This window comes from Heloderma suspectum, chromosome 1, assembly GCF_057233095.1.
Source record: "Heloderma suspectum isolate Gila_16-S chromosome 1, 16-S_ref, whole genome shotgun sequence".
NCBI classification, from domain to species: Eukaryota; Metazoa; Chordata; class Lepidosauria; order Squamata; family Helodermatidae; genus Heloderma; species Heloderma suspectum.
This window is the reverse complement of record NC_139458.1, coordinates 23,433,767-23,457,802: the sequence shown is the minus strand read 5'-3', so window position 1 is coordinate 23,457,802 and position 24,036 is coordinate 23,433,767. Positions and strand designations below refer to the sequence as shown.

At 43.8% G+C, this 24,036-nt stretch overlaps 1 protein-coding gene and 1 pseudogene across 3 annotated transcripts in view; both read left to right on the top strand.

Annotated features, from left to right (window-relative positions):
- Positions 1 to 3,961: 3,961 nt before the first annotated feature.
- Positions 3,962 to 24,036, top strand: part of RCOR1 (REST corepressor 1) — a 203,653-nt gene continuing 183,578 nt past the window's right edge. For both annotated transcript variants that reach the window (XM_084838331.1, XM_084838321.1), the window contains exons 1-2: positions 3,962 to 4,527; positions 4,697 to 4,756. In XM_084838331.1, coding sequence (XP_084694457.1) covers positions 4,293 to 4,527; positions 4,697 to 4,756 — 295 coding nt within the window. In that variant the 5' untranslated portion in view covers positions 3,962 to 4,292. The remainder of the gene's footprint in view (positions 4,528 to 4,696; positions 4,757 to 24,036) is intronic.
- Positions 14,311 to 18,366, top strand: LOC146357013 (protein CFDP2 pseudogene; annotated as a pseudogene). The gene is made up of 2 exons (XR_014788323.1): positions 14,311 to 14,550; positions 16,113 to 18,366. The product of XR_014788323.1 is annotated as a protein CFDP2 pseudogene (transcript).

The window sequence follows — 24,036 nt, the reverse complement described above, 5'->3', positions numbered from 1 at the left end:
AGAATGCAGGAAACGTGAAAGTCCTGTGCCCAGGGGCATTACCAGGCCTGGGCCAAGGTTGCCCCTGGCCCCAAATCTCATGATCTTAGCCCTGAATGTCTTGGGGCTGGCTGGCCCTGACTCATTCTCGCTGTTGTGCAGGGCTGGAGGTGGGCAGCCAAAAGGAAGGCTGGGCTCCCTGCCAGTCAGCTGTGAGGTGGCTGTGGAAGGGGATGGTGAGAGAGGGAGGTAAGTGGGGGAAAACAGTCAATCAGTGATGAGGTGGGGAGGAGCCAGTGAGCACTGAGCAAACATCAGGGATTCGGGAGGTCAAGCTTTTGCCCAGTACCCTGCCAACTGAATCCAGAGAGCAAATGACACAGAGTGCCTGAGACCCTAGACAGCTCTTGCCAGTTAGAGTAGGCAGCTTCATACTGCTCATGTATAACTATCGAACACCATGCTCTCTCATTTGTTACAACTGGGACCTGCAACAGTGTTTCCCTCTGGACTTCTCCTGTGCAGGATGCCAGCCAGTCAGACATGCCCACTTTCTGGATACTCCATTCCATTCCTCCTCTGCCATGGTTGTCTGTTCTTTTCTTCCAACAATCAGTCAGCATTCTGTGCTGGTTGAGCATGCTCAGTCCTCATTAGACTGTTTTTGGGGGGTTTTCCCCATTAAGAGTTTTTTTTTTCTTTCTAAAGATTTTTCATACTTCTGCAAACCTTGGGGTTCTCTCTTGTGTTGGATCATGGGCTGTTGTTGAATCATGGGTTGCTACATGTGAACCCTATGCTATGGTTTAACTATGGGTTGTTAACCACAAACAACCCAGAAAGAGAACCCATGGTTTGTTGTTGGGTTGTGGTTAACAACCCATAGTTAAGCCATAGTGCAGGGTTCACATGTAACAACAACCCACAACTTAATGACAGCCATACTCAAGGATGATGCCATTTTGGCTACATAAGGATCCAAACTGAAAGAATGAGTTTACTACTAATAAGTATACAGATGATATCTATATCCTCCTCCCTCTTCTCTAAGAAGCTTGAGGCAGCATTCACAGGTCTCCCTCCCTTTTATCCTCACAACAATCCTGTGAGATAGGTTACACTGAGAGATAATGACTAGACCAAGGGTCACCCAGCAAATTTCTTAGCTGAGTGGGCATCTGAATATGGGTTTCCTCAGTCCTAGCCCAACACATGACACATGTACACAAACATATGAGGTCACTGATGGAAGTGGGAGTGAGAACATCCTGAAAGATCCCATGAAAAAACAGAGTTGCTTCCCACCATACACTTGGAATTAATGGTCATCAGTCCTGAGCATATGTATTTGGGAGTAAGCTCCATTGAACTTGGCGAGTCTTGCTTCTGAATAAACATGCACAGGAGTCAGCAGTTTAAAGTGGCTCCAAAATGTAATTATGTTGTTATGTATTAGATTTCTATCCTGCCTTATCACTAGTGGCCTCAAGACAGCATAAAAGGGTCCAGTTTGCACATAATGACAACCCAGGGTATGTGCTGAGTATAGGTAGAGTATGGCCTGATTTGCACATAACAGAAACCCAGAATATGGGTTGAATCCTGGGGTGCTGTTAAATCCTGGGTTGTTGTTACATGTGAACCTGCACTATGGTTTAACTATAGGTTGTTAACCTCAAAAAACCCAGGAAGAGAACCCATGGGTTATCGTTGGGCTGTGGTTAACAACCCACAGTTAAATCTTAGTGCAGGATTCTCATGTAACAACAACCCACAATTCAGTAACAACCCATACTCAAGGATTTTGTTATGTACAAACCTGGTCATTAAGATTAAGACAATAAAAATAAACACGGCAACAATAAAATCATTAAGGCAGAAGATAAAACACTAACACCAGCCAGTTAAACACTAATTAAAACATCAATAAACTGCAAAAGATAATGAAAAGGGTCTCAGACCTTCTTAAGAGCCATTGAAAACAGGATAGAGCTGGGTTGGCTAAGCAGGGTGCAAGCATACATGTCTAGGAGGGTGATCCACAATTTTCATGCTACCACCAAAAAGGCCTTCTCTCCATTAACTACCCACCTAAACTCAGAAGGTGGAGGCATGCAGATCTTCCAGACAAATCAACATTCATTTATCCCAACCAGCAAAAGAGAGACTTTATAACAAATATCAGGGGTGCATCCAGATAACAAGCTCCTAGCACTAGCGTTCAGAAGGCATTGTGCAGCTATTTCATCTTTTTCTCCATAAGGATTTTTTTGCGGAAAGAAAAAAAGATGGACAAAGCAGTTTGAAAGCATGGGAAGGATGCATTACAAGATCATATTGTCTGGATGCCCTGTCAAATGTTGTGAATGACGCAGGGCAATGGTGAAATAAAAGGCTCATCTGGGAGCACGGAGGGTCTCCAAGCCTGATGTCAATTGGAGAGCAGATTCATGTGGGGGAAGGATCAAAGCCTAGAGTCCACCACCGTCTTGTTTTTGCACTTAAAAGACAGGAGAAATTTAAAGTTTTGCTGCCTGCATAGGGCTACAAAGTATGGACTCTTGTGTGTGAGAACGTTCTACGATATTCTGTATTCTCTATCTCCCCACCAAAAAAGTGCCTTGAGCAAAAAAAAGGAAGAAACTGCATGTTCACAGCATGCTGCAACTTAAATTCTGCAAACTCTTTAAGGCTGCCTCTTATTTTTCTCTCTCCCAATGTGGGAAAAAAATTGTTAGATGATGACAAGTTCTCTCCCTGAGCCTCCACCTCTTCTTCCTCCTCCAGCTTCCTGGGGGGTGGGGAGTAGGGGGGAAAGAGAGAGAATGAAGCCTTCTTCACTTTGGAATCAACGTTAACACAGCTCGAATAAAAAATGACATTGGCCTTCGTGTGCGCGTTGCCCTAGTGGTGGGTTCCAACGAACAGCACCGTCTGTGGGTAGATGGAGAGGCACATTTTGGCGTGTGCGCGTTTCAGGGAGACATTTCGAATCTCCTCCAAGGGTTTCCCCTCCCACCTTCTCCTTCTTCAGTTAACATTGTTCTGTTGCGTTAGAAATCTCCGTTTCCCTTTTCCTAACCGTTCCCTGCCTGTGTGAAAATATGTAGGGAAAGTTACCTTCCCGTCTGAAGGTGGAAGGTTTTGCTTTGCGCGCTCTCTCCCTCAACTCTGCGCCACGCGACAGAACCGATTTGCTTCACAACTCCAGCAATTCCGATGACTTTCCCCCGTCTCCCCCCACCCCGGCCGCTCTTTTCTAGGAAAGAAGCGCACACAGCTTCACTTTACCCAGGGACGTTTGGCCATTTGAAAGATGCGGGGAGACGGACACCCCCCATTAATATAACAACAACAACAACAGCCTTCCGCGCAGCCGAATGGGAACACGAGTCTAAGCAGGCTGGAGTCACTTCGTAGTATTATTTTAGTTTCTTTGTATGGAGATTCCATTCAAACTGTTCAGCGTGTCACTAGTAACCTTCCGCCAAGGAGGAGGAGGAGGGGGTGGTGGAGGAGGAGGAGGGGAAAAATAGTCCCAAGCTACTCCTCACCCTCGTAGCTGATGGGGGAAGTGAGTGTGCGAGAGACAGAAAATAATTTGATTGCAACTCCCCTTGCGGCGGCCACGAAATTAGCCTCTTTTGCGCCCTTGCCCGAGTGTGGCTCGAGCCCTTCTTTAGGGCAGCTGCCAAAGTCCCCCCCCCCCTCTCTTTTTTTTTCTTTTTTCCTTTTCCCTCTATAAAGATACAATGTAGCCTTGGAACAAGCTGTATCATTGGGCGTAGAGATTGCAAAGCTCCAACCACGTAGAGCAGGCGATACCGCCTCTCCACCTAACCTTAACAAACGGAAGCGCCGGGCCGGCTTTGACGGACGGGGCGGGCGCGCCAATGGGCAAGGGGGAAACCTTCCCAAAATGTGCGGGCGGCCAATGAGATGCGCGGGGGGCAGGCTCGCGGGGAGCCTAGCAGCTCAGGTTGACAGTGACTAGCCCCAGTCCAGGAAAGAAGTGCAAAGGAAAGAGATGAGCCTCAAAGTTCGAAGCTGGCTCACGTTGCAGGGAACCTCAGAGGAAAAAAAGGAAAGGAAATTAACAAACCCAAACTCTGCAGGAACGCAGGGGCAGCTGGACGCCTACAGTTGCAGCTAACTTCCTAGGGGCTGCTTCTCCCCCCCCCCGCCTTTTTGCAAAGAGAAAAAAAAGAGGAACCCTTCTTTTATTTTTTCCACTCCCCCCACATTTTGACTCGGGTCTCTTTCTTTATCTTCTCCCCCCTCCTCTTTGCTTTACGCACCCCCCCCCCCCGCCCATGCCAGCCATGATAGAGAAGGGCCCGGAGGTCTCCGGGAAGCGCAGGGGGAGAAACAGCAATGCCAGCAGCGCGACGAGCGCTTCCAACAGCGCCGCCGCCTCCGCCGGTGCCAACAGCAGTAACAATGGGAATAATAAAAGTTTGGCCGCGGCAGCAGCGCCCAATGGGAATAGCAGCAGCAACAACTCCTGGGAAGAAGGCAGCTCTGGATCATCCAGCGATGAAGAGCATGGTGAGTCTCCCGGGGAGGAGGTGGGAGCTTTGAAAAACAAAACAACACCCCCACACACACACACACACACAAGCACCCACAACTCTTTATCAAAGCTTAACCAGACTTCTTTTTTTATGGACCTCATTTTGAAAATAGCCATTCTCGTTTGTTTGTTTGTTTGAACCAGGAGGAGGAGGCATGAGAGTGGGAGCCCAATATCAAGCAGTCGTCCCTGACTTTGATCCTGGTGAGTCGTCTTTTTTTTTTAAAGCAGAAATCTAATCTTTACACGTCTGAAGCGTGCCATTACTTCTCTTTTGAAAGAGCCTCGAATGAATATAATTGAGTGTCTCTCTCCTTCACCCGCCCCTTCCTCAATCCCTCAGGCATTTGGGAAGGGTTCGCCTCCAACTTGATCCCATGCCTCTTTCCTTCTTTTTTTTTTGGCTCGGAAGCCAAAATCCCCACCGAGTTGGGATGGCAGCCGGATCGCCAGCTCCTTTGCATGTTTTTTTCTTTTTTACTCGGAAGTACATCCCCATGGAGTTCAGTGGGGCTTACCCCCAAAGTAAGTAAGGAAGCGTGTCTGGATTAGAGCCTTGGACAGTTAACTCGGTCCTGGTATGCTTCATAAGGCTCCAGGGCGCGTCCTTCCTTTTGTTATACTTGTACTAATAAATAAAAGTGTGTGTGTATTTTAAAGAAGCGGGAAGGTAACCACTCCCCCCCCCCCGTTTGCATGTTCACCCTGCCGTCCGAGAGAAGAACAGCAACAAAAGGGGTTGGGGGGGGGGGGACAGGGAAACGTGTTCGGGAAACGTGCCACCACACAGGGGGATGAACGCGGGGGGGGGGGCGTTTGCAGGAGTTATTCTGGGGTTTTACTTCCTTCTATGAAATCCCATCAAAAATGCAATCTTTTTCTTCGCCCCATGGAGGCTGCAGCTGGGGGAAGAGAGTTAAGTCAGTAGAGCAAGGTTTAATCTCGTTTCTCTCTCTCCCCCCACCCACCCCCATTTTCTTGGCTTTCAGGTGTGGCTACTATTTTCATATTCACATTGGCAGAGGTGGAGGGAGGAGCTGGCCCTTTATGAAAATCGGTGCCAGTCTACTATCTTAGACTCCTCCCCTCTCCAACGCCAAACCCGAATTCCCCCCCCCCCCCGCACATAATGATTCTAGATGCAATTGACCTAAATCCAATTACTTTTTTTTTTTTCTTCTTCTTCTTCTTCTTCTTCTTCTTCTTCAAGGAATGGTTTATACGATTAGGCTTTTTGAAGAGTTGCTGGAGGGAATAGAAATCTCCCCACTTCCTCCCTTAATGACGAAATTTAGGGCGAGTAAAGGACAAAAAAGAAAAAGAGCCAGTTAATAAAAACAGCAGAAGTCTTTCCAAGGGGAGCTTCCTAGATTGGGTAACAAACAGGGAAATAGATTCGTCCAGCGAGAGAGACCTTTAAAGAAGGGAGTTCTTGATTCTCTTCCTGTGCTTAGATATGTGGTGTTGGGAATGGAAAATAATAAAATAGCTTCAGCTTTTTGCCTCTTTACTTAAGATGGGCAGATGTATTGAAATCAACTGTTTTGGGTGGGTGGGTGGGTGGGTGGGGATTCCAGTGGTCCACATGCTTCTGTTCTCTTTCCGTTTTCTGTAGACTTAATTTAAAAATGGTACAGGGGCTAACTGAGCAAACAAAGGAATTCAAGTGTTCCTGTAAGGCAGAGAATTTTTTTTTAAAAAAGTGTTCCAGTTGTGTATTGGGGGCCATGCCTGTATTAAAAAAAGAAAGAGGTTTTACTTCCGTAGTTTTGAAACTCAAGCAGTTTTTATTGTTTCTTTGTAACTGTAGGTTAATGCTGTTTTCCTTAAAAAAACACACACAAACAAATCCAGCAACCACCCTCTACTGTTTTGGTCTTAACACTTAAGCTGACTCTAGCAAGTTAGCTATCTTAATTGAATCCCCTGTTTCTCAACTCTTCAACCATAAAAGAAACCCCATATACTCTGAAAAATGTGATTTCTTTTTATAGTATGACCCCAAGGTACTCTTGATAATTGATTGTTCTAGATTGCTCACTGTCATAATGGGTGATCATACTCACAAATACATTGAGCTGGTTTGTAGTATAGTGGCTAAGGGCGCAATCCTATGTTCCTTTAGACCGGGAGAAAGCCTACAACTCCCCAGAATCCTCCAGCCAGCATTACTGACAGGGGAATGCTGGGAGAACAGGACTTTTTCCTGTCTGAACATGCATAGGATTGCACCCTAAGCCTTCTGAATCAGGAAGTCCCTTGTTAGAGTGGGCTTTCTAGGCCATCTTGTCCAAGCCCTTCTTGATGCAGGAAATTCAGAAATAGAGCGTCTTAAACAGATGGCTGTCTAGCCTCTGATTGAAAGCTTCTAGTGAGGGAGAGCCCCCCCCCCCGGGTAATCATCAAGCTGTTCTTACTATTAAGAAGATTATCCTAATTTTCAGCCAAAACCTACGCTCCTGTAACTTAAGCCAGTTACCCCCGGTACTAACTGCTGGGGTAACAGAGAACCCTGTTGGGCCAGTTCAGACGATCACTGCAGCCCTCTGTGGTTTAAACCACAGTGGGTTGTGGTGTGTGCAGGCGGCCATTTTGTATGTTCAACCCCTGGTGGGAGGTTGCCATGGTTTGTCGTATCATCCGAACTGGGGCAACAGAGGTTGTTTGAGGGTTAAACAATGCTCGGATAACCCATGACTTGTTTTAGTTTTATTTGAGGGCTGTTTAACCCTCAAACAACACTGCAGTCCCAGTTCGGATAACACAACAGGCCATGGCAACCCCCTGCTGGGGTTGAATATTCAACATGGCTAGCAGCACGTTAAAACATATAGCTAAACATACCCAGTTCCTTCAACCTTTCTCAAAAGGACTTGTTTCCCTTACCACTGACCATCTTTATTGCCATTCTCTGAACCCATTCTAGTTTGTCTGTATCATTCTTAAAGTGCAGCTCCCAGAACTGGGAACTTGGAAACAATGATTCCGTTAATTTTTTAAATTATATTTTAATGTGTTTTATTGTTTTAATCTATTTTACATAGTTTTTATAAGCTGCCTTGAGTGCCCTTTTTTGGTAGAAAGGTAGGATATAACATTAATTAATTAATTAATTCAGCCTAAAATTGTATTAGCCTTATTTGCAGCCACATCACCTTGCTGGCCCATGTTCAGTTTGTGATTGCAACCCCAAGATCCTCTTCAGATCCTCTTATTGCCAAGCGAGGCATTTCCCAACCTATACTGTTGCAGTTGATTTTGAATTGTCTAAATGCAGAACTTTGCATTTGTCTCTGTTGAATTTTATTTTGTTAGTTCATCTTTAGCACTGATAAATTTAAATCTCACCTGATGCCTGATCCTATATTTTCCAGAAGTAACACCCATTGAGTTCAATGGGACTTACTCCCTGGTTAAGAGTGCATAGGATTGTGGCCTAAGGCTACATACATAAGGTCAGGCTGAATGTGGCCTTAGTCAAGTCACAGTTCTCCACGTCAGTCCCCAGTTTGCAACGTGAGGAGTAAATAATACTGGCCTACTTTATTGGGTACGCAATGAATATGAACTTGAGCACACTCCGGGAGAGAGCGCAGGACAGGAAGGCCTGGCGTGCTATGGTCCATGGGGTCACGAAGAGTCGGACACGACTGAACGACTGAACAACAACACAACTTTATTGGGTTCTTCTAAGGAGCACTGAGAAAACATGTGACATATATTAGCGCTCAGAAGTGCTATATATATGCTAATACTATACTATGAAACATGGAACAAAATTATATAACGGCTTTCTCATGAAGTCTTACTGTTTTGTTTTTGAATATAACAGAATATTTGTGTTCTCAGTTCTCTTCCTATCTCAGACCATCACGTATTTATTATATTTATATCCTACCTTTCCTTTAAGGTGTTGAAGGCAATTTACATGGTCTCCCCCTCCCCACAATTTTTTTCCCTCAGAATGACCCTTTGAGGTAGTTTAAGCTGAGACATAGTGTCTCTCTTCCAGCCAGCTTCAGATTTCTGGCTCTGTTTCTTAAGTTAAAAGTGGGTGAGCAGGTGGATTGGGGCTGGCCATGGTGCTAGAGAAGGGAAATTGTTGTTGTTATTGTAGACATGGCCTTTTTTGTCATCTTGCTGCTAAAGATGAAGGCCCAGGGTAGCTGTTAACCAAGTTTATTACATGGGAGCTTTCTGCAGGACCGTTCTTGTGTTACACCAGTAATGTCTGTGTGACACAGGCAGATGATGTAGTTGCTTTCCAGATGGTTCCCAAATGTTAATTACCGTGTTATTCATCCATCCCATGTGGCACCGGGTTACCACCCATATTCTTCTAGGTTTAAGTTGATAAAGTTACATGCGGTTCTTTGGAGAACTAGTGTAAATTTATTGTTAAAACAGGCCCTGCATGTCTGTGGTGAAAACACACAAAACCCCCCATATCCTTTCTAAAACTTTCCTGTTCTATTAAAATGTGATGGGAGCCTTGTTACAAATGCTAATTTAAATAGAATTTGAATGCTTGATCTTTGCAAATGGAATGCTGAAGTTAGTGGCAAGATTTTCCTGTTGACTTTAATGGAGATGGATTGTACTCCAGCCCCTTTACACACATGCAACAGATTACATACATGTATAACTTTTATTTACTTTTCCTGAAGGGCCTCACCTTCAACCACAGGTGGTTGTTTAAAATTCCCCCATGTTTGCAGAGGGAGCTTGTGACTTGGCTAGAATAATGTTCTACAAAAGTGAACCAGACTCCACTTAACATATTGATGCCCCCTTGTGTGCTTCCCTGAGTTGGAATCATGTCTATATTTCTTTTTTATATATATTTTGACCCCCCCCCCTTAATGATTAAGTTTGTACTAATTGGGGAGAAGGTGCTGTCAAAAGACTTGATAGAGCTTAGCACTGAGGTATTGCTTTAACTTACATAAATGTCAGTAATGTCAAGTGAATCTTTCCCAGAAGTATTCTTGTCAACTAGTTCTTGAATGTCAGCAATTCCTTTTTGGTTAAACAAAAAAGCTCCAATCTGTCCCCAAAGCAGGAAGGATATGAGGCTGGAAAATATCCCAGGTGCCTACAAATTTGATGCTGGTGTCTAGAAATGCTCTTCCAGTCCTGTCGGTGACTTTCTTTTTTAGCTGTTGGACAGTCTAAACGTCAGGCAGAATTGACATCTGTGGTTTAAAGCAGGAAGATGCAACTTGGTGCCTGTGGGCACCAGTGTGCCTCTGGCCACTCTTATTAGTCCTTGCTAAGGTGCCCTACATCTCCCACTTTTAACAAAATTATATTAAATTAACACATTTTCTTACCAGCTGCTGGGATCACATCAAAGCAAAGTGGGGGCATCCAGCTGCTGCAGTCTTTTGCCCTGAATGCCTCTGGGCCCCATGATAGGGCTCAGAGGCATTCTCTCCCCTCACTCCTCCTCAATTTCCTGAGAGAGAGAGAGAGAGAGAGCCAGAGACAGCATCTGTGGGTGGTGATCCAAAGTGTGTGAGAGAGAAAGACATGAGGGAAATGAGTTGGCTGGGAAGGGGGAGGAGCAGGGGGAGAAAAAGTTTTGCCTTCTGTGAAATAGGTTTCTGTTGGTGCTGAAAAGTGTGGGTTCAAAGGAGTTGTTTAATGTGTTGTGGCTCAGACCCCACATCCGCCTTGTACACAATTGCTTGGGCAGGTTGCTTGTCCTTTGTGACCATCTACATCTCCCATGGTAGCCATTTTGTTGTGGTACCCATGACAATTTCTCAAATTGCCCAATATGCCCGTGAGCCAAAACGTTTTCCTATCCATGGTCTAAAGGGTGACTGTTTGGGTTTGCTATTCATTAGAGGCTTAAATCAGCAGTATTGGTGCAAACCCACAATCTGTGCTAGGTACTTGTTGAAGCAGGTGGCATCATGTGATGCCTTGGCTACATTAAGGCCAACTTAATTTTCAGTCATCATTTCCAGTCATCATTTGACTTTGTGTAAACATGTAGTGCACAACCGTGGCTGTGTGAAGAGAGATTTCGCTAGAATTGGAAATGATAGGTGGTTTCCTATCGTTCTATCCCCTCTAGACTTACTGTTTTAGCTCTTGTTGAGTTCTGCACCATTACAAGCTGGCTTGGTGTTGGTAATACACAAAAAGATGCAGGGATGCAGATGCAACTGGTTAATGTTTGTAACAACCATTCCAGACAGCGTAATGGGCTGAACTGCACATCTTGCTAACCATGTAGAATAGAATCAGCAGAGAAAGCTTGAAACTTTGCTGCTACTCCTTATTCCCACATATAGGTGATTCAGTATGAGGTATCCTACGAACACATAGGCTAAGCTAACCAATAGGAATAGTGCTCCTCCTATGAAATAGAAAGCGGTGGGGATTTTCAGCAGTGGGAATTGTAGTTGCTTAAGCAACATTTTTTTAAACAAGCTTTTGATTTTGTGAGGGTTCTTTTCATGTTTGGCTCATCCAGCTCCTTTTTCTCCAGCTTTATTTGACTGACTTGTCTCCAGATTGAGGACCAGTGTGGATGCTTTCAGTCTTACATTTTGCCTCTAGAATGTAGGCTCAAAAGCTTGCTTTGAGGACGATTGCTGTGATGGGTTCCTTGAGAATCGCTGTTTGTTGTGGTTCTCGTTCCAGATTGTACTTTGCTTATTGAATATAACTAGCTGCCTAACTGAACACCGCATTTCTTGAGCACACACCTATCCAGATATATTGTTGTCTTTCCATCCTCAACTAGCTACTTGACTCTAAATAATTCCACAGTAGAAGTGGCTATTCCTTTTTTGTGTTGGTTTCCCCAGTAAAAGCCCTTCATATTGGGGGAATAATATTGTCGGTTTTATTCTTCTTATTATGTGTTGTGGCTTTAAGTTTTGCTGGACATTGCTGGGGGGGCGGGGCTATCTTAAAAGGTGGTTTATAAACCTTTACAATAAATTAAAGAAATATTTCCAAAATGAAGTTTGATTTCGTCTTTCTTGTCATCCTTCCACCTCTATCTGACTTTTGCTTTTTGGAGTTCTGTCCAGTTTTTCCTACTTACATTTCCATTGGGTGCTTAAAAATAATAATCTGGGCCTGCAAATGTATAGATTCTCTTGAGATAGCTGCTTGGGAAGGAAGAGCATAAAGATGGAGTGTCCAACATGGTGCCCATGGGCACCTATCTTGGTGCCTGCCAGGCTCCTTGCCACTTTTGATTTTGATTTTATATATTAAGATATTAACTGGGAGGCTGGCATGCTGCAAAGCAAAAGGCTGCCCTCCAGAATCATCTTTATTTGGGTTCAAAAAGATGGTTCTGTGTTTTGAAGTTCAGACCCCACCTCTGTCTTGTACTTAAGTTTTTGGACAAGTTACTTTTCTTTTTAGCCTTACCAGCTTGCCTTCTGGGAAATTAATGTTTTGTGACTCGCCATGGTCACCTTGGCAGCCATTTTATGACCATTCAAGCTTCCACCCCCATTTTGTGAGAGCACCCATGACATTCTGTCAACATTCCAAATGTTTCCAATGAACTCAAAAGGTTAGAGACCCCTGGCATAAAAGGGACCAGTGCGGTGTAACAGCTAGAGCCAACTCTGAGACCTGGGTATGCATCCCCACTCATCCACAGAGCTTAATGGGTGAACTTTGGGACAATAAACTATTCCCCTCAGCTTAATCTGCCTCACAGGATTGTTTTGAGGATAAAAGTGGTGCAGTATGTGGAGAAACCATGTATGTTGCTTTGAGATCTTCAGAGTAAGGGCAGAATCAAAATGCAATAAATAAGGAAACCCTATCCAGCTACCTCTGGATGAACATCTGCTTTGGAAGAGGGTCTTTTAAAAGTCTGCTTTGGAATGTGCACTTCTTTGAATTTTTTGATGCAGTTCTCTGCTCAAAAAATATGTGGAGAAATGCGTAGTGTAGGGGAAGATATGCACAGAAACACATACTTTATACAGTTTTATTTTTTAAACTTGACAAAAACAGGACAGACTTGGGACTGAACCTATGAGAAATAGACTGATCCTTCCATCCCCATCTGGAAGTATTGTAAGACAACAACCAGGCGTGGTTGCCAACTTCAAGTGTTTATATGTCAAGGCTTCACACACTAATGTGACATCAGAGTTGTGAGAATACTTTAGCAAGAAATAGGTGATCTTTGTTACATGTATATTCCAAGAAACCACCACTGGGATAAAATTCTGAGAAGAGGACATTTTCCTGCATATTGGCTGAAATGAAGGATGTGAAAACATCCTCCATGGAGTGATACTGTATATGCTGTTACTGTTGCTTTAAGGAAAAGCATTTGCAGGGAGTGAATATAGAGAGTGAAAGAACAGGGAGTTACAAGAAAGAGAATATAGATGTAATTCCCCTTTCTCACAAGCGAACTGTGAGAGGAATTTGCAGTGCCAGCTAGGAAATGATCTGTATTTGCAGAATGCAACCAGCACTTGTATATTCAATCCAAACCCTGAGACTTGGAAACAGGCAGGATAGAAAATTAACTATATCGCCAGTTCTTGACAAGCTGTGGCACTTGAACCCACAGCCCTGCCTCAGAGGCTTCCATTTGGGTGGTCCAGGAAATCAAACTCTTATCTAAAAATGTCTCTCGAGTTGACTCACATAGATTATGTAACCCTTTCCTAAGTCACTGAGATGATGGTAGTTAACTTGTCCAGAATACATTGCTTTTCTTTCTGCCTGGCAGAAACCCTTTCTCATATTGATGGTCCTGAATACTCTGCTCTCCATCGTAACTAAGAATTTAAGCTTGTTGTACCCATTTGCCTGAAGTCAGTAACAAGTTCCAGACTGCAGTGCATTGGGAGCAAACATTTGTCTATGCAGAAGTTAAAGTGACATTCTGGATTAATTGAATGTATAGTTCTGTTCACCTGCAGTTTGCAGGTGCTCTACAATGCCATGGTTTGGCCTAGAATAGCAGTGTTTTCTGGGAAATAAAAGAGAGCCAACATCGTGCCCTCCAGATTGTGTTGGAGATGCTAGTTGGGAATGATAATGGTTGCAACCCAACACAATCTGGAGGGCACCAGGTTGGGGAAAGCTGGTGTGGTTAGAATGTTGGCCTGAGACTGGGGAGACCTAGGTTCAAATGCCCAATTGGCCATGTAGCTCATCATTTGTCCTTAAGAACATAAAAACCATGTTGGATCAGACCAAGGGTCCATCTAGGCCAGCATTCTGTTCACACAGTGGCCAACTAGATGCCCACAGGAAACCCACAAGCAGGACATGAGTGCAGTAGCACCCTCCTGCCCATGTTCCCCAGTAACTTGTATACATAGGCATACTGCCTCTGATACTGGAGGTAGCACGTAGCCATTAGGACTAGTAGCTATTGATAACCTCCTCCACCAGTTTGTCTGACCCTATTTTAAAGCCATACAAATTGGTGGCCATCACTACATCTTGTGGTGTGTCCTTGGGGTAGTCATGTTCTCCCAGCCTGGCCTGCCTCACTGGGTTGTTATGAGGGTAAAATGGAAAGGAGAGCCATGTGTGCCTCTCTGAGCGCCTTTGAGGAGAGGCAGGATAAAAACCTAATAAATGAAGACAGTATAGTAAATAATAGACAGAATGAGCTAAGTGAAAAAAAGGGGGGACTTTGGACTGCTGTATATATGGTGGATTACGAGAGCAAATTTGAGTTGTGCATGGGCCATCCTACCATTGCAGAACATCATGTGTGATGTGGCATATATGTGCGTACGTAAGTAGCATAGCAGCTGCTTGTTATAAAAATGGGGGTGGGCCAGTCATGCATGTGAGGATTACGTTTGACATTAACAAAAGTGTTGGTGGTGTTGGATGCATGCAAGCAAACCAAAGAGACCGAAGTAAGGGTGAGTTGATTAAAAGAAAAAAAAAAGGGAAAAAAAGAGAAGTGTTGTCACAGGGTGAGAACGTTGTTTCATTCTTACTGTTAACTTGAAAACAAGGGTAAGCAGAAGGTAGATAGGCATCTGTGGCAGACCTCTGAGTGATTTGCAGTAGATCAAAGGATTTCTGACTCCCAATTGTTCAGCAAGAGCAACAACAAAATGAATCTCTTCTGGGGAGAGAGGATAACTAGGAATGGATTTATGCGTGGAATGGCTGTGTCCTCCATTCAGTTCTAAATTCCTGGGTGTAGAATTCTGTAATTCTTTGTATATGTCCTTTGTACTGGGCTCTGATTGTTGGATCTAGTAAAAAGACAAAGTATACCTTGCAAGGCTGAAGTTTGCCCATCTCTGCTTTATAAGCATCCAAAGGAGATGGTTACCTTGTCGTGGTGCTGGAGCTTGAGCACCTCAATGATGTCATGAGCTAAACCGTGAAGGGACACCCAAGACGGGAAGGTCATGGCAGAGAGGTCAGACTAAATACGATCCCTGGGGAAGGAAACGGCAACACACCCCATTATTCTTGCCGTGAAAACTAAATGGATCAGTACAGCCAGAGGTATGTCGGTATACCATCGGAAGATGGGGCTCCCAGGTCGGAAGATGGTCAAAATGCTACCGGGGAGAAACAGAGGATAAATTCAACTAGCCCCAGATGCGATGACGCAGCTAGCTCAAAGCCGAAAGGACGGCTAGCAGCCGATCATGCTGGTGGTGAACAACGAATCCGATGTTCTAAAGATCAACACACCATAGGAACCTGGAATGTAAGATCTATGAGCCAGGGCAAATTGGATGTGGTTATTGGGGAGATGTCAAGATTAAATATGAGCCTCGTGTGGCACAGAGTGGTAGGCAGCAGCCTATGTCCTGCTTCATTTTGTTCTCCCAGACCATGCTTGCCTGTCTTGCAACGAAATTCCATGCTTGCAACGAAAACTCTCCCCATGGCCCGAGTTCGATCCCAGCGGAAGCTGGGTCTTGGGTAGCCAGCTCAGGTCGACTCAGCCTTCCATTCCGAGGTTGGTAAAATGAGTACCCAGCTTGCTGGGGGAAAGGTAGTCACGACTGGGGAAGGCAATGGCAAACCACCGCGCTATAGTCTGTCATGAAAACACCAGCGTAAGCAGGCGTCCCTGTTGCAGCGTAAGCAGGCGTAAGCAGCAATGACCCGGTGCTTGCACAGGAGGAACCTTTCCTTTCCTTTCAAGATTAAATATAGACATTTTGGGTGTCAGTGAACTGAAATGGACAGGAATGGGGCACTTCACATCAGATGATCACCAGATCTACTACTGAGGACAAGAGGACCACAGAAGAAATGGAGTAGCCTTCATAATTAATAAAGTGGCTAAAGCAGTGCTTGGATACAATCCAAAAAATGACAGAATGATCTCAATTCGAATTCAGGGTAAGCCATTTAACATCACAGCGATCCAAATATACGCCCCAACCACAGATGCTGAAGAAGCAGAAGTAGATCAGTTCTATGAGGATCTGCAGCACCTACTGGATAGTACGCCAAAAAGATGTTATTTTCATTACAAGAGACTGGAATGCTAAGGTGGGTAGTCAGACGACACCTGGAATTACAGGCAAGCATGGTCTGGGAGAACAAAATGAAGCAGGACATAGGCTGATAGAATTTTGCCAAGACAACTCATTGTGCATAACAAACACTCTCTTCCAACAACCTAAGAGACGACTTTATACATGGACTTCACCAGACGGTCGACACCGAAATCAGATTGACTACATCCTTTGAAGCCAAAGGTGACGAACATCTATGCAGTTGGTAAAAACAAGACCTGGAGCTGATTGTAGTTCAGATCACGAACTTCTTATTGCACAATTTAGAATCAGACTAAAGAGAATAGGGAAGACCCACAGATCAGTTAGATATGAGCTCACTCATATTCCTCATGAATATGCAGTGGAGATGAAGAATAGACTGAAGGGACTAGATTTAGTAGATAGGGCCCCGGAAGAGCTATGGACAGAAGTTCGCAACACTGTTCAGGAGGAGGCAACAAAAAACGTCCCAAAGAAAAAGAAAACCAAGAAGGCAAGATGGCTGTCTGCTTAGACACTGGAAGCAGCCCAAGAAAGAAGGAAAGCAAAAGGCAACAGTGATTGGGGGAGATATGCCCAATTAAATGCAAAATTCCAGAGGTTAGCCAGAAGAGATAAGGAATTATTTTTAAACAAGCAATGCGTGGAAGCGGAAGAATAGAATAGAATAGGAAGGACAAGAGACCTCTTCCAGAAAATTAGAAACGTCAGAGGTAAATTCCAGGCAAAAATGGGTATGATCAAAAACAAAGATGGCAAGGACCTAAGAGAAACAAAAGAGATCAAGAAAAGGTGGCAAGAATATACGGAAGATCTGTATAGGAAGGATAATAATATCGGGGATAGATTTGACCCCTTCATGGATCAATGCCTTGTTGTGGTGAAGGGGCCTGCGTAACTCAGTGAAGCCATAAGTTATGCCGTGCAGGGCCACCCAAGACGGACAGGTCATGGCAGAGAGTTCTGACAAAATGTGGTCCACTGGAGAAGGAAATGGCATCCCACTCCAGTATTCTTGCCAAGGAAACCCCATGGAACGTATCACAAGGATAAAAGATATGACGCCGGAAGATGAGCCCCTCAGGTCGGAAGGTGTCCAGTATACTACTGGGGAAGAGCAGAGGGAATTTCCAAGTAGCGCCAGAAAGAGTGAAGCGGCTGGGCCAAAGCTGAAAGGACACTCAGCTGTGGATGTGTCTGGTGGTGAAAAGAAAATCCGATGCTGTAAAGAACAATATTGTTTAGGAACCTGGAATGTAAGATCAATGAATCAAGGTAAGCTGGAGGTGGTCAAACATGAGATGGCAAGACTGAACATCGACATCTTGGGAATCAGCGAACTAAAATGGACAAGCATGGGCGAATTTAATTCAGGTGACCATCATATCTACTACTGTGGGCAAGAATCCCTTAGAAGAAATGGAGTAGCACTCAGAATCAACAAAAGGGTGGGAAAAGCAGTACTGGGGTACAATCTCAAAAACGATAGAATGATCTCAGTACGAATCCAAGGCAAACCATTCAACATCACAGTAATTCAAGTCTATGCCCCAACCACTGATGCCAAAGAAGCTGAGACTGATCGGTTCTATGAAGACCTACAACACCTTCTAGAACTAACACCAAAAAAAGATGCCCTCTTCGTCATAGGGCATTGGAATGCTAAACTAGGAAGTCAAGAAATCATCGGGATAACAGGCAGGCATGGCCTTGGTGTACAAAATGAAGCAGGACAAAGGCTAATAGAGTTTTGCCAAGAGAACATGCTGATCATAGCAAACACGCTTTTCCAACAGCACAAGAGGCGACTCTACACATGGACATCACCAGATGGTCAGTATCGAAATCAGATTGATTATGTCCTTTGCAGCCAAAGATGGAGAAGCTCTATACAGACAGTAAAAACAAGACTTGTAGTTGACTGTGGCTCAGATCATGAGCTTCTTGTTACAAAATTCTGGCTTAAATTGAAGAACGTAGGGAAAACCACTAAACCATTCAGGTATGACCTAAATCATATCCCGTATGAATATACAATGGAGGTGAGGAATAGATTTCAGGGATTAGACCTGATAGACAGAGTGCCTGAGGAACTATGGACGGAGGTCCATAACATTGTTCAGGAGGCAGCAACTCAATCCATCCCAAAGAAAGAAATGCAAGAAAGCCAAGTGGCTGTCTGATGAGGCTTTACAAGTAGCTGAGGAAAGAAGGGAAGCGAAAAGCAAGGGAGAAAGGGGAAGATATATCCAACTGAATGCAGAGTTCCAGAGAATAGCAAGGAGAGAAAACAAGGCCTTCTTAAATGAACAATGCAAAGAAATCGAGGAAAACAATAGAATGGGAAAGACTAGAGATCTCTTCAAGAAAATCAGAGATCTCGAGGGAACGTTTTGTGCAAAGACAGGCATGATAAAGGACAAAGAAGGCAGGGACCTAACAGAAGCAGATGAGATTAAGAAGAGGTGGCAAGAATACACAGAACTATACAGGAAAGATCTGAATGTCCCTGATAGCCCTGATAGTGCGGTCACTGAACTTGAGCTGGACATCCTCGAGAGTGAAGTCAAGTGGGCCTTAGCAAGCATTACTAACAACAAAGCTAGTGGAGATGACAGTATTCCAGCCGAGCTATTTAAAATCCTAAAAGATGATGCTGTTAAAGTGCTGCACTCAATATGCCAACAAATTTGGAACACTCAACAGTGGCCACAAGACTGGAAAAGGTCAGTTTACATTCCAATTCCAAAGAAGGGCAATGCCAAAGAGTATTGCAACTACCGTACAATTGCGCTCATTTCACATGCCAGCAAGGTGATGCTCAAAATCCTACAAGCTAGGCTTCAGCAGTATGCGAACCGAGAACTACCGGAAGTACAAGCTGGGTTTCGAAGAGGCAGAGGAACTAGAGATCAAATCGCCAACTTTTGCTGGATCATGGAGAAAGCAAGGGAATTCCAGAAAAACGTCTCTTTCTGATTCATTGGCTATGCTAAAGCCTTTGATTGTGTGGATCACAACAAACTGTGGCAAATTCTTAAAGAGATGGGAGTACCAGACCACCTTACCTGTCTCCTGAGAAACCTGTACGAGGGTCAAGAAGCAACAGTAAGATCCAGACATGGAACAACCGATTGGTTCAAAATTGGGAAAGGAGTACGACAAGGCTGCATATTGTCGCCCTGCTTATTTAACTTATATGCAAAGTACATCATGAGATACGCTGGGTTGGATGAATCACAGGTCAGAATTAAAATTGCCGGGAGAATTATCAACAACCTCAGATACGCAGATGATACCACCCTAATGAAAAGTGGTATCCTAATGGAAAGTGGAAGGCAAAAGGAAGAGGGGCTGACCAAGGGCAAGATGGATGGATGATATTCTGGAGGTGACGGACTCGACCTTGGGGGAGCTGGGGGTGGTGATGGCCGACAGGAAGCTTTGGCGTGGGCTGGTCCATGAAGTCACGAAGAGTCGGTAGCGACTGACCGAATAAACAACAACAAGCAGCAGCCCGTGTGGTGAAATAGAGATGCGGCCACAGAAATGGCATGTTCTCAGAGCAAAGATCTTGTGAGGGTTTCTTTATTTAATCCCATGGTGGGGTTGTGGTGGGAGTGGCGGTGGGGGGGATTCATTGTCGAAATAAGGAAGTATGACACAGTTTCAGGGATTTTTCACCTTAATACTTGCTTGTATTTTTTTTAATCGAGGAGATCATTGCAATGATTGCAAGATCATTTAAAAAGATGAACTAAAATATATATTTTCACAGGAAAGAGCTAGCACAACAACTGCCTTATCTACTGACTCTATGTGTGTTAAACAGTTGGACAAAACTAGAGAATCAATAATGTGGGGCCAAATGTTTTCTGTTGCTTTATTTTTCCATGGAAAATGTTTCATTTAAGAAGTTCATTAGTAAAAATGAATGTATGCTAATCGCAGGTACAATATTAAGCAAGCTTGGTGGTATTAAAGTTGGAATTAATGTTTTTTAGGTGATTATCCCTAGCAAGTATGTGAGAGAATGCATATATGTCATTGAAATGCATATATTTTTCAGAGTGAAATGGAACTATTAGTGACAGCAAAACTGAAGGTGCCCCAATAACCTTACTGGAAGAGAACTAAACTCTGTCGAATTAGATGAGTGGTTGTCAGCATATCATGCATAGTTCTTTGGCTTGCTTAAATTAATTAGTTTGTCAACAGCCTTTAGTACCTTTGTGTTTTTCTTAAATTTAAACAATGTAAGGGAAGTATATGGTATTGGGCGATATCCAGTGCTGCCACTCCACTTGTGCCATTGATGTAGCATTAGCATAAGCGACCTTTAATGCCATGCCAGTATATGCTATTGGGATTGCGTTAGAGGTTGCTAATGCTAGTGGTATGTCAATGGTGTGAGCGGAGCAGCCATGTTGGATACTGCCCAGTGTCATTAAATTTTTAGAAGTATTCCAGTAAAAATTATGCATAATAGAACTTTAAAAGCACGTTAAGTGTCCTTTAATTTCCCTGCTGAAATATTTCCCCCCTCAAATACTTGTGGTGTATTGAGACAGCAAATTAACACGGGTTACTTTTTTTAGCTTTGTTGTTTACTAAATAAGTAAAATAAGCATGCAAAATTAGATCTCTCTAGGGCACGGATGGGCAACATCTGGCTCTCCAGATGTCAGCTTTAACCAGCATAGCCAATAGTGAGAGATGATGGGAGTTGTAGGTCAAAACATCTGGATGGCCACAGGTTGCCCACCCCTGCTCTAAGGGATCAGAACATTTCCCCATACAAACTGAAACTTTTCCTATGCAAGTGCCCCTATGCAAATGAACCTAATTTGCATTGGAAAATTTTCTGGAAAATTTTGAATTGGAAAATTCAAAATTTTCCAGAAAACCCACATCACTGTAAAGAACAGCTGTCAGTTCGACAGCCAGAATAAACGATGAAAAACAAAAACACAACTACACACTTTGAAAGGCTAAATTGAAAAGATGCATCTTTACACCCTTTCTAAAGCCCAGGAAAATGGGACCCAATGGTAGTTCTTGAGGGAGTGCATTCCATACTTTGGGGGCAACACAGGTGAAGGCTCTTCCATGTGTCCCCAGCAAACGGGCCTCTGGGGGTAATAGTGCCCTGAAAAGAGCCTCTCCAGCAGATCTTCATATTTGGGAAGGTTCATAGTGAGATAAGCAGTCTGGATAATCGGTTTCATCCAAATGCGTCTGGAGTTGCCACCACCTTCTCGATCACCTTAGCCAAGAATGGCACATCTGGGTCTGGCCTATGGTCAGACAGATTTTCTGGATCAAGGGAACATTTCTTTAATAAAGGTCTTATTCCTGCCTCTTTTAAGCAAGAGGGAACAATGCCTTCCTGCAAAGAGGCATTAATCACTTCCCTTAGCCACGGCATCAGTTCCACCTTGGCTGATTTAATCAGCCAAAAAGCAGAAGGGTCAAGTACACAGGTGGTGGCCCTCACCACTCCAGATACCCTGTTCATAAAATTATTTTTAGACTGCTTTTAAGGGTAGAACTCTTACCTTTTACTGACAGCATCTTTTACTGATAGACATTTTGGGATGTTCCAAGTCATGTTTTTATTTATTTATTTATTGCATTTATACCCCACCTTTTTTCCTCTTGGAAGGAACCCAAGGCGGCTTACATTCTCCTCCTCCTCTCCATTTTATCCTCACAACAACAACCCTGTGAGGTGGGTTGGGCTGAGAGTCTGTGACTGGCCCAAAGTCACCCAGTGAGCTTCCATGGCCGAGTGGGGCTAGAACCCGGATCTCCCAGCTCCTAGTCCAGCACTCTTGCCACTACACCACACTGGCTCTGTTCAGTTTCCCAACATGTGACTAGAGATACCAAATCATAATATGTGAAGAAAATGTGCATTCTTGACAGTTTGAGTTTTGTTTTATAGTCCTTTGTTTCTGGTTTTGTTCTGGTTAGATGCTGTTGCAGTCAATGAATGTAGTTCTAAAACCTACATGTGTGAGAGAAATACTGTATGTTATCCTGCCACATTCAGTGCAACAATGTGTGGGTCATTCCACCTATATTGCTTTCTTTTTTTTAATGCTTTGAGGCTTGGATCTACAGAACTTACTGCCACAATTTTCAAATTCCCAATCAGACCTCACAAATACTGTCTCAGCTATAAAATCTTTAACTGATGCCACCAAAATAAACCCTCTGTTCCTAAAAGAAACTCAGTAGCCAGGTTCCTATGGTGTAGACATGAGTCTGACACCACCACTACAAACAACCTTTCAAAATGATTTAAACCATTTCCAGAGCCACTTTGCGATTCTCTCTCTAAAACAAGGCATTTCTAGATTTACCCCTATGTATCTGATGCTCAAGATAGTTTCAGACATAACTAAATGCATATAAAACCAACCAATTAGAATAAAACTAGCTTAAGAACCAAAATAGCAAAAGAGTGTCTCAAGTGCCACTTACTTTATGCAGGAAAAAAGTTTTGCATTCTCTCCAAAAAAACAAAATGCTGTTGTGTTGTTCTTAATTCATCATTATGTAGACTTCCAGAATAGATGGATAACTAGAAATAAAGACAAATCAGGGTGCTTGTAAGCAGGGCAGCGTTTATATGGGTGTTGTACACCTCTAGGGACTTCGGGTAACTCAAGATTTGGCTAGTTGAAGTTGGAATGTTCACACTGATAGTTTAATTAGATTGTTTAATCTTAAGCATCCACTCCTCATAGCTAGGCTATGGGTAGCTCATGAAACTTGTGATTTTTCTTTCCAACCTACTAAGTTGTGTGACTTGCCCAAGTGCGAGACTTAGAAATCCCTGTGATTAAGGCCTTATTATTAGCTCAGAAATCTTGGCTCTCATCAACGTGTATTATATATTGAGGCTTATGGAGATACCTTGCCCTGCTTCATGCTTAAGTGTATTTTGATTGTTACTGAGCAAAGATGGGAATTTCCCTCTCCTGCACTCCAGTAGATAATGCCACTGCTGTATCCCTCACCTCCGAGGAAATGTGAGGCCTGTGTAGTAGGGAGGGCAGGCTGCTACAAGTTTATTCTAAAAACATGGGAGCATAGAAGCTGCCTTCTACCAGATCAGACTACTTTCCTATCTAGCTCAATATTGACTGCCCTGACTGGCGGCAGCTCTCCAGATGTGGGGCAGAAAGAAAGCTTTCCTTTACCTGCTATCTGATCCTTTCAACTGGAGATTAAGAGTTGAACCTGAAACCTTCTGCGGGCAAACACATGTTCTACCACTGAGCTGTGGTCCTTTCCCCAATGCCCCTGAGTCTCTGTATGGCAGTCTTCCTTAACCTGACTTCCTCCAGATGTGTTGGACTACAATTCCCAGCATGGCCTAGGCATGATGGGAGGTGTCTAACACACCTGGAGGGCACCAGGTTGGAGAAGGCTGTTGTATGGTATGTGTCTTGAAGGCACAAACAAGTACAAAGGAAAATCTTGGCCTTGAACACAGTTCTACTCATTCAACATTGCAGCAGCTTTGGATGCCCAGTACAAGGAAGTTCTTCCTTCCTCTTCACTCTCATGTTCATAGAACAGAGAAGCCCTCTCCTGATTTGAGTAGGCCAAGATGAGCATCAAGGTAGAAAATCATAATTTGTGTATCTGTGAGAACATACTTCTTGTTCCCCTAATGATGCTATTCAATGCTATACAAACTGGCAAATTCTCTTGTCGTATTCTGAGGCTTTACTTTGGGTGTCCCCACTTTCAAGAGGTTAGGTGGGTGTTGACTGGGGGACACAACCTTCTCGGTGGTGGTGGTGCCCTGTTTATTGATTATCCTCCCCAGACTGGCGCCACTTTACGGATTTTCAGGGACCAGTTTAAAAGCATTCTGTTCCCCTGAACTTTTAATGGATAATTGTGTTTGTATGCTGCTCTTTGCAGTTTATATATAGTTTTTCCAATTCAATTTTACAGTGG